Genomic DNA, 11878 nt, shown 5'->3' with positions numbered 1-11878 from the left:
TTTCAGTTGAATAACTATTTTATTCCATATAAAAAAAATAAAAAAATCTATTAATAAGTCTAGATTATTCAAAATGGTTCATTTTGCTAGGAAATAAGAGAACATGTATTAACAAAAGTATATGCTACCTCTACCTCACTTACTCATTATTAATTGTAGTTAGATGTCACCACTTCCTCATCAAGCTAAGTTCATTTGATACCGTTGTTCCTACATGTTGAGTTAGTCTAATAGTTTGTTGTAGCTAACTCAACACCTATTGGACACATGTTATCCCAGATTTTTCATCCTAGAGCCTATATGTGTATTCATTTCATTTGGATTTTATGTGGATGAACCATGAATTTTGATATTGGAATATCATTATTCTCTTCTTGTTTGTATTTGAATTTATTTCATCATTATTGTTTTTTTCCCATGCTAGATTTAGTATTGCAATTAATTCTTCACAAAATCTAACACTGAGCATCAACATTAAACTAATCAATCTTGTAATTCAATATTTAAACTATTTTTCCCCACTTATTTCAATTATATGTTTAACAATAGAGAACTTCTAAACCTTTTACTAGAAAATATATTTTATGTCTATTGTGTGATGCATATTCTCAACATGTACACCCAACATTGCTCTTATATGGCTTTCAAAGAGAGTGGTAGTTAGATGTCACTCTTGGTTGTCATTTGTTGTGGATCAAGTAGATAGTGATGGATGTAGATAGTGACAAATCCATATCAGCATGGATGCATAGGTAATGAAATGTATTGATCAAGGGAATTGACCCACATCGTGTACCCAAAGGAGTGAATATTTAGAGTATTAAATATTTGTTTAAAGGATCCTACCGCAAAATAGTATTTCTTTTAACTCGTTTTTGGATCCTAGACCTTTTCATAAAAGTTTATCAAACTAGTAGCTTGTCTTTCTTAATTATTTGGTTGAAGGACACAACTTTGGTTTAACCGGAAAAAAGTATTGGTTGTGGTACTTGTAGCGCATGTATCACCCTTATATTGTAGGGAGTAGATTTAACGAAAGAAATTAAGGAAAGGAAACCATGCGTAGGCTTAAAACATGCTTCTTATTATGTTATAGGGGCATGCTCTAAAGATATAATTTGTTGTTTTGTCAATCTCTTCTTGGTGTTCCATCTTTTATAAATAGTCAAACTTTTAACTTTCTTTGGTGCCACCATCTTGTTTGAGCTTGTTTGCACATAAAATTCCTTCACCTATAACAACAGAAAATCAACTCAATGTACTAAAAATGTTTCTTCAAATAATTTCACAATTATATTCAATTCACAAAATTATTATATAGACTATAATTTTATTTGTTTTAGCTAAAATAAATCTACATCCTCTATTTACATTTTAAATAAAATTAGAGTTCGAAAAATAATAGAAAATTTTTAAACGAAGATTTAACATTTAAAGATGGATTAGTATACATGATACAAAAACGAATAATATATATTTCTTTTTTAAGAATTAATCAACGATGTTCGAAATTCGTGACCGGTTTTTTTGGTGAACATGCACTCCAAGCTCCTAATACAATTACGTAAAAGAGCTTTCAATTTTTAAAAAATAAAAAATATCAATCTTATTTCATATTAATAATGATATAGGTTCATTTATAGTTTGATGGAGCACTTAGAGTTAACACTCCTACTGTTAAAATAGAAAGGACGCAACCCTTGTATGAATTGCTAACACCCACCATAAAGAAAACGTAACTGCACATGAATAGCTCAAAGTCATTAAAGTTCTTTCAGAAATGGATAATGTTGGTAAAGGAGAGAGATTTGAATGCGAAGGTTCTCATGAAGATAAAACAAATAATGAAGGAAGATATGGATACGTAGAACCTGGTAAAGATATCAATGTACATGAAGAAGAAAGAAAGCCTGAAGATGGATCTGACAAAGATATGAATGTGCATGAAGATAGATCAGATACTGAAGCAAGATATGGATATGTAGAACCTGGTGAAGATATCAATGGACATGAAGAAGAAAGAAAGCTTGAAGATGCACCTGATGAAGATATGAATCTGCATGAGGAAGAAATATATTATGAAGATGGACATAGAGGATCCGAGGAAGATATGAACGACCATGAAGATGGATCTTATCAAAGAAGATATGGATATAGAAGATATAGATATAGAGGGCCTTGGTATGGAGAAGCTGCTACCTTTGAGCAGATCTATCAATGTTATCCACCCATTTATACTGACAAACCAGAGCTGGAAAAAGCCAACAAAATTATAATGCCTCCTTCTGCCCTTTCTCATCTGATATCTCAACAAATAGAGTATCCAATGCTTTTCCAGCTTCAGAATACCATCACAGGTCACATCTCACACTGTGGAGTACTTGAATTCGTGGCTGAGGAGGGTATAATTTATATGCCGCTTTGGATGATGGAAAATATGCTTCTACAACCAGGAGATGCAGCCAAATTGAAGCATACCACTCTTCCAAAGGGAACATGTTTGAAATTGCAACCCCACACAAAAAAATTCTTAGACATATCCAACCCAAAAGCTTTCTTGGAGGTTTCTCTGAGGAACTTCTCTTGTTTAACAACAGGGGATACCATTAAGTTAGATTACAACAACACCATATATTGTATAAATATAGTTGAAACAAAACCTGAATCTGCCATAAGTGTGTTTGACACAGATCTGGAAGTAGACTTTGCTCCTCCTCTTGATTACAAAGAACGTGAAAGGTTGCCATTAAATCCTGCTAATATCTGCACTACCACATCTAGTGCAAGAACAACAACAGAAAATACTACATCTACAGAGCATGAAGAAAAATCTCAATGCAGATTTACTGCTTTCACTGGAGTTGGAAGGCGTCTGGATGGAAAACCTCTATCACCCAAAAGTCCGAAAATTAAATCAGCAAGGTCAAGATCCCCTTCAAGAGCTCCAATACGTAAACCAGGTAAGCTTGTATTTGGTGGCAACACCGTTCAAACCCATGCACTTTTTCCTATGGAATCTGGAAAGGTCGCGGCACAGAAAAGTGAAAAGCAAAGTGAAGAAGCTGATAAATTCCAACCTTTTACTGGCAAAAAGTATTCTTTAAAAGATTGATCAGTTGCCGATTCTTTCTCGTTCTGGATCTCTGTTCTTACAATGCAAACATTATTTAAGGAGCTGGAAAGAGTCAAAAGGCAGTCACCTATGCTACATAAAAATGGTTTTATTCTAAACATGTTATTGTTTTCCAATACTCTGTCAATTGTCTGAACAGGCAGTTTTTTATGAATCAGTTTGTAGTTCTCTGCATATATGATATTTTCTATTGATTTTGTTAATTCTACTTTTCTTTTCATTTTGTTTGAAGTATTAATTACAAAAAGAGGTGGATCATTAAACCAACCAACTTATGTTACGGCTGATCATAAGTTGGCCAAGGTACCAGTGAGGAAAATCATACAATCAGAATAAAAACGGTTCTCGATTTGGTCACAAATCAAGTAGCTTGAGATAAGTGTGGGAAATACTTGCATATTTTTCTTTTCAATATTAGGTTTTTTAAAGATAAGGGCCTTAGATATATATCTGATCTATTAATTGTTCTATTCATATCTAGTTGGCCAATTTGATTATAAATGCTGCACAGATATGCTCTATTGTTGTTGAGAATTTTTTCGCTAAATTTCTGTCTTTGCTTTCCTCTTCATAAAGGGATTCCCAAACTTGAATTTGTTTTAAACTAGGCTATAAAGAGTCATAAGACTGAATGTCATATGAATTAATTCTGTGGTATTGTATTAGGAGTTACATACGATAAACTTGCTAATCATATATAGCTACTCAATTGTCTTTGGACTTTGAGATGGAGTTGTCGGACGTGAACTTCATTTCCTTGATTTTCAAAGACTCATGTGATCTTTAACATTTGTTGAATATATGAATGTGCTGTTATGAGTTCTCGTATATTTTCAAGCTTCAAATCTATTTGTGGAATTAGTTTTAATATTCTTCGCATTTCATTTTGAAGTCTATTAATCAAAAGTTACCAATCTAGGCATGCCCTTTAATTCATAAAAGCAAATTTTCTTTTTAAGAAAACTTCCCTCTAGAAAATCAATTATTTATATTAATAAATAGGAATATTACAAAGATACCTTATGCTTGTAAGGGACAGAATAGTCAGCAGCTAAAAGGTGCAGCACATAACATTTGCAATATCATTGAGATGGATCACCAGAACAACAAAACAATTACAAATTTGACAGCATATACAAATGACTATCAGTAAACTTAAAGAGTAAACTATCAGCAAACTTAAAGATTAGATTAGTGAGAGAAGTTAAGAAAGTGGTTATACAGACAATTCCTAGGCTAGGTGGATCAAGTTTGCAGTTGGAGAGAGCCCGTAGTCCTCAACTACCCTTACAAATTAACTATTCGAAAAATTAATATATTGACCTAGCAAAACAAAATTTGGTGAAGAATGTGTATCTAACAATCTGTAGTATGCACAACCCTATTGGCAAAATGATGAGTAGGTCCCTCGGACGGTAAGTTGGGACACACCAATTAGTGGATTGGGCTTGGATAGTGCTCAGGCTACCAACATGAGTACGTTTGGTGGTTCCATTTGGTCATTGACATTTTTCTGTACCAATTCATTAAGTTCCATAAAATGGCTTCAAAGGATGGGTGTGAATTCGCTAGTATTATTTGTTTTCCAGGAATAGATCAACGCATTCGTCTTTACTTTTATGCAATCGCTAATTTGATTGATATAATCTCCCATGTATGAGATTTGATTTTCTTGCTTCCCTATTGTTGCTTCCACGTTCTGGCTAGCACCATCCAACTTGTTGAAGACCTCTAATATGATTTCAACGACCTTGGGGTTGTTGAAGACCTCTAATATGATTTTAAAACTAAAAACTAAAAAATAGTAAGAATAATTAACAAATGTTCAAAAACTGTTAGGTATTCTTGTGTAATTGTACATTTTCGAGAATAAATTGAGGATTACTAGTGATCAAGTAGTTTTTCAATAAAATATTTATATAAATTGATTATTTGTTTTTGATTAAAAAAGCAACATTAACTAGGGCGCTGACCCTTTACATAGTCAAAATACAGTAAAAGTATTTAAAAACAAGCTAAAGGTGGCAATAGACCAAGCATGGGTACAAACCCCAAACTAACAAGTCAGATAGCCAAACACCAGTCACACTTGCAACAACCCATCCCAACTCAAGAGTGGGGAGAAACACCCCAAACTTGACAAACAACTGTCCAGGCAACACTGTCATTAGGAACATTCAAAGAAAAATCAGGCAGGGGGGACCCCGCAGAAACACTGCCAGATTGCTGCTATAGAACAACATCAGATTATTGTAGAACAACAACAAGAGCAGAATCACCAAGAGAAGAACGAGGTAGAGGAGCAGGAGCAACAAAAGATGGAGCCAAAGGAGCAGAAGAGTCCACAACATCAGCAAAGGCTTCATTAGTCGTAAGGGGAACATCATCTTGGGAGGAGACAACATCCTTGAGGGAGGAGTGATTAGAAGCAGACTCAGAAGCATAAACTGTCAAATGATCTTCAGTGGCATCCTTCCACCAAGTTGTAGCATCTTGTGACATGAGAGAGAACAATCCGAAGCTAAGTGACCCGTTGAGAAGCATCTTCGGTTGTGAAAGGGGAAGCACCTTTGTTAATGAAATTGAGAGTTTTAATAATGATTGAATTACTCATTATTGATGAGTTATAGAGGTTGGTTTTAGCCCTATTATTTTTGGATGGTTGTAATAAGTTAGCTTCTTATGGGGTTGTAGACCTATTCAAGTTATTAAAAGAAAAATGAAAAAAAGACAACTAAATTTCTAAGATCAAATGTTCTCGCCTCTTGAAGTTGGCCCTCCCACATTGGAAATATAAGAGCATATAAGAGATTTGTAAGAAGGGATTACACTTGATTAAATTATTATATAATTTATGACATGTAGTAAGACATATGAATATAGATAATGGATCCAGAATAGAGCATCCAATTTGGCAAAAGTGGGTTATTGATAATATAATGATAGGTGGAAGGGCTACATTATTTTTAACTCGTGGACTCATATTGAGATTCGGGCATTACATTTCAACTCTAGATTTGGGTGCCACATTTTTTGTGGTTTTAGTTTTTCTTACCATACTCATTGTTTCTTGTATTGTTTCTCCTATTTATTGCATGCTGAGGATGTAAGTTAGATATTGTTTTTTGTGAGTATTATTGTGTTGTTATAACTGCTCAAAATTTCTTATTGGTGATACGTGTACAAAGGATTAAACTCTACAATTTTATTATAACAATTAATTATCAAATAGTGCATTAAAATTATTTGGAGTGTAGTGTATTTATTTTGAAAATATTTCTATGACATAAATTATTATGTTATGGTTAGTGATTTTTTGTTTATTTCCTTGTAATTGAATTATTAGTTTGATCTTTTTACATATTTCCTCTTTCAGAGAAAATGTATTCTACACCTATACATTCCTTCTTTTAGTATTAGAGCTTGATAGCCTCAAATTATAGACATTAGAGATATGGGCTTTTATAACAATGTTAGATTGAGTAAGAGCTTGCTTCATAGAAGATATTGTTGTCAAAAAAAGGAAAATCTCAATATGGGGAATAATCTTTTGGATATATATCTATGGAGGATATGCTATCGGAACATAAAGAAAATGGATAGAAAAGAAAAGATTTACAATTATTGTCTATTTAGTATACTTTGTATTATTGAATGCACGTTAATAAGTGAATGGTGTGCCTCTCTACAAGAATTTGGGGGAGATTTACTAGGAAAAATCTTCGATAAATATATATTTCCTAAGAAATAAATAGTATACTTTTAGAATGGAGGAGCGTGGCTTTTTGTTTGCATGCCTAAATGCTTCCAACATTATTGTTAAGAAATTGCACTCTGTTTGAGTAAAGATTGAGGAGGAGATCATTGCATGGATTTTTTGCAATGTTCTTTGTTAGATTTATGGGATCACTCATTGGTAGCAATTTAGAACTCAATTAAATTATGTTTTTTCACTATTACTTCAATTAGAAATGAAGAGAAAAAATACAAAATTTATTGAGGAGGCCCTAGAAATTTAGGGAAGAATAAAAAATAAAGAGAAGAACAAGGACATGAAGCGAGATAAGTGTGGATCTAAATGTTTTATTTACAATAAACTTGGGCATCTAGTAAGAGAGCTCAAGGATAAGGAAAAGAAAAAGAAAATAATGATGGTGAGAAATTTTTGATGGCATTAGCAATGGATACATCAAAAGGTGCATGGTTGAGAGATTATGGAGCTTATTTTATCATGATCTCACATCAAATCTTTTCAAAGTAGAAAATAAAATTATAGTTGGAAGTTACACCTTGGAAATGAGATGGAGACAAAAAAAGAGCATCTTACCATACTACCCAATCTTGTAGCATTAACATGTCATCCAATCCATAATATGAAAACAAAATATAAAACAATTTTTAATTGCAACTCTCATTTGTATATTTATACAAAAAAAAAGCCTCAAAAGGAATTACATATATGGTGGATTACATCAAGAGACAATTAAGAAATTTAACAGTATTTTTGGGCACTTCATACCTACCACTCTTGGAATCTTCACGCCTAAACACTTTCTTGGCTTCACTCCTCTTTTGAAATCTGATTTTCCCCTTCACATTACAACTCTCATGTTTGTCATGAACACCCACAATACACCTAAAAAGCTATTTTTTCTTTTATCTAGGTCTCTAATTCGTAAGCCAATTTTCCTGTACTCTTTTGTACCCAAGTCTCTGAAGAGGCCTAGGAGTTCTTCCTTCAATGTTGCTGTTGTTGATTGTTTATTGTTAATACCATCGAGTGATATATTTTGTAGATTTTAAAACCTTTTTAAGGTGCCAAAAAGAGGAACCCAAATATTCTCTTTCATTTCCCTCAACTTCACCTTTGAAATTCTTTCAAAAAATATGAAATAAAATGTAGTGTTTGGTTTGAAAATATAGCATAATTGTCGCTACACCATATCCAACACCTTTTTTTGTATACGTACATGCAAAACGAATAAAATCATGAGTCAAGTTGTACCCCATTGTAAATTGAAGAGTTTAATTATTTTCTCAAAAATCACTAGCTTTTCCTCCCTTCTAAGCACCCAAATTTTAATAATAAGACAAGAATGGAACATCAAAGGTAATTTTCCTTATACAAAATTATCTTGGCATAAAAAATTGAGAAAATAATTAATTTTCAATTCTATAATATGCCAATAGATCCCATAAACGGTTGAAACTTTAGATTTGTGGAATATAATAGTATTAAAACCACATTAATCACCCTATTTTCTTCTAATTTTTGAAATGGAAGTGAAGTATTAATAAAAAAAATATTTTATCTTTCAAAAATAAAAAATATGCTCTTGAAGCTCCAACCTACACCAAAAATTTAAAAATTAAATATCCAAATAAATATTCTTTTTTGGTGATGCAAGATTGCTTGTGTGCCTAGATGCTCCTACATTATACTCACCAAGTAAGAAGTTTGTGAGCATGGGCTCGCAAAATAGAGTTATATTAGACTAATAAAAACACTTCTTTATTTGACTCTTCCAACATCTATCTAGGATATTTGTCATCTTTCTCAAACATGTTTTCTCTACACTCTTCCTTAATGAAGATTTTTCTCCACCATAATCTAACCTCCTCCACCAATTGCAACTCTCCCTCTTCTCTAATCTTTTGGGGTCAAACCCACTATATTCTAGTCACCTTACCAACATTATTTGCACTATTATCTATACAACACCATACATCATTTTCTATACATATAGATCGAACCAAAAAAAATCATCTCTACTTTCACTTTCATTTCCATCTCTACATTCACATCATCATTTTTCTCAAAATACAAATAATCTTTCATAAATTCAAGAAAGTATGGTTTTACCTCTTCCTTTTTTATTATTGAAACTTTATTTTTCTCTCTATCTTCTATAATATATTCATCTTCATACAATCCATTCTCTTCTTAAACATACAAATGAAAAATGTTATACATTACCTCTTTCTATGTCATTACTGAAATAGCTTCTTCACTCTTAGCTACATTTTCAAATAACTTGATGCCCTCCAAAGCAATCTTAGCTTGTGTTGATTCACCTTTTATCTATTCATTCATGGCATCATTAAGGAATTCTACTTTAATATTTCATTTCTCCTCACCTGGATACATAAATTCATTTACAAATGCATCTTTGTTAGACAAATAATGGCACTCCTTTTTACCCATATTGTCCTCTGATCTTCTCTTTCCCATTGTTCTTCTTGTTTCCCTTAAATATTTTAGTATAATCCTCAATCTATTAATTATAGCCTTTTATATTCTGTCTCTCTTGATAAGAATTGGAATTCCTCAAGGATTTCTAACAAAAAAACCCAAACTCTTCCTCTTTTTCATCTTTGTGTGCAATTTTCAACCCACAACAAAACACACATTCACACTTATCCCCTACATGACAATAGAGATTTCTGGAAGATACATGTCTCACTTCCTCTAACCACTCTCTCTTAGTGGAGGAACTATGTACACCATCTATCCAACTACAAGCCCTATTATAAGAAAACCAACATGTTCTTATAAATATTTCTTTCAACCCAATGTAGATTACTTCACATTCAACAATCTACCTACACTCTCAAGATCTTTGAATCTAATACTAGTTGATGCAAACAAGACTGCAGGATCTTATCAAACTACGCAATCTTGGAGCCTTAACATGTCATCCAATCCATATATGAAAATAAAATCTGAAAAAGTAAAATTTATTAAAAGTTTCATTTATAAATTCATATAACAAAATGCCTCTTCTGATAATTATTCTAATGCTCCTGGTGTGACCCCCTTTGGCCTTGTAGTTTCTTCGGTTGTTGCTCCTATTCTGCAACAACTATATGCTCCTAGCAAGTCTATTTTGGGGGTTGTTCTATAACAACAATCTACTCCAAGTGTGGATGATTTATCTAAGGGGGTTCCCCACTTGATCTTCTTGGTAATGATGTCCCTAATAATAGTATTGCCTAGACTATTGTTTGTTGTAGGCATAAAGGTAAGTCCTCCCCCTCCCAATCTTAGAGTCAAGTTGGGGGTGATTCTAACCACTCTTGAAGAGGGTTCATAGATTTCTACTATTGTGTTGTTTTTAATTTGTTAGGGCTTTGGCAGTGCTCCTCTAACCTATTGTTTTTGACTTATTTAACCTCAACTTGTATAGGGTCAACACCCTTGTTTTGCTGCCTTCTTTTTGCCACCCATGGGCTGTTTGTATCTTAAGTAAATAAAATAGAATCTCTCCAAATTATCTTAGCATTTTTCAAAATAATGTATTGACAATGCCTTAATAAATATATTGTATTGCAAACTATTTGACGCTTCAATTTTATAATTTTTCTTCTTTCTGAATTTCTTAAAAATATATTTAGAGTGTTATTAAAGGTCAAAACAAATTGCCACATACTTTGAAATGAATAGTATAGTAGCCGACAACAATATCATCCAGGGCTTTCATGTTGCTGGTCTAGTCTTCCAATAGCCATTACTACAAAAACAATAGGAACAGTGAGGAAGTGAGTTCTTGTCCAACATGTTCAACTCCCCCTGTTTTCTTTTTTGAATCATATCACTAATTGTTATTCAACTTTTTGGACGACCACATTTGCTTCTACAATAAGAAGAAAACGATAGGAACATCATCCAGGACTTTCATATTGCTGGTCTAGTCTTCCAATAGCCATTACTACAAAAATGAAAGGAACAATGAGGAAGCGAGTTCTTGTCCAACATGTTCAACTCCCCCTGTTTTCTTCTTTGAATCATATCACTAATTGCTATTCAACTTTTTGGACGACCACATTTGCTTCTACAATAAGAAGAAAACGATAGGAACATCATCCAGGACTTTCATATTGCTGGTCTAGTCTTGCAATAGCCATTACTACAAAAATGATAGGAACAGTGAGGAAGCGAGTTCTTGTCCAACATGTTCAACTCCCCCTGTTTTCTTCTTTGAATCATATCACTAATTGCTATTCAACTTTTTGGTCGACCACATTTGCTTCTACAATAAGAAGAAAACGATAAAAACATCATCCAGGACTTTCATATTACTGGTCTAGTCTTCCAATAGCCATTACTACAAAAATGATAGGAACAGTGAGGAAGCGAGTTCTTGTCCAACATGTTCAACTCCCCCTGTTTTCTTCTTTGAATCATATCACTAATTGCTATTCAACTTTTTGGATGATCACATTTGCTTCTACAATAAGAAGAAAATGATAGGAACATCATCCAGGACTTTCATATTGTTGGTCTAGTCTTCCAATAGCCATTACTACAAAAACGATAGGAACAGTGAGGAAGCGAGTTCTTGTCCAATATGTTCAACTCCCCTTGTTTTCTTCTTTGAATCATATCACTAATTGCTATTCAACTTTTTGGATGACCACATTTGCTTCTACAATAAGAAGAAAATGATAGGAACATCATCCAGGACTTTCATATTGCTGGTCTAGTCTTGCAATAGCCATTACTGCAAAAATGATAGGAACAGTGAGGAAGCGAGTTCTTGTCCAACATGTTCAACTCCCCCTGTTTTCTTCTTTGAATCATATCACTAATTGCTATTCAACTTTTTGGACAACCACATTTGCTTCTAGAATAAGAAGAAAACGATAGGAACATCATCCAGGACTTTCATATTACTGGTCTAGTCTTCCAATATCCATTACTACAAAAATGATAGGAATAGTGAGGAAGCGAGTTCTTGTCCAACA

General features: G+C 33.1%; 1 protein-coding gene across 1 annotated transcript; it reads left to right on the top strand.

Annotated features, from left to right (window-relative positions):
* Window positions 1-2191: 2191 nt before the first annotated feature.
* On the top strand, window positions 2192-3112 carry LOC131067249 (uncharacterized). Its single transcript, XM_058002208.1, has one exon. It carries the CDS (start codon window positions 2276-2278, stop codon window positions 3110-3112), a length of 837 nt encoding a protein of 278 aa, XP_057858191.1. The 5' UTR covers window positions 2192-2275.
* Window positions 3113-11878: the final 8766 nt, after the last annotated feature.

This window comes from Cryptomeria japonica, unplaced genomic scaffold (assembly GCF_030272615.1).
Source record: "Cryptomeria japonica unplaced genomic scaffold, Sugi_1.0 HiC_scaffold_402, whole genome shotgun sequence".
Lineage (NCBI taxonomy): Eukaryota > Viridiplantae > Streptophyta > Pinopsida > Cupressales > Cupressaceae > Cryptomeria > Cryptomeria japonica.
The sequence above is the reverse complement of the archived record's forward strand: the minus strand, read 5'-3'. Positions and strand labels throughout refer to the sequence as shown.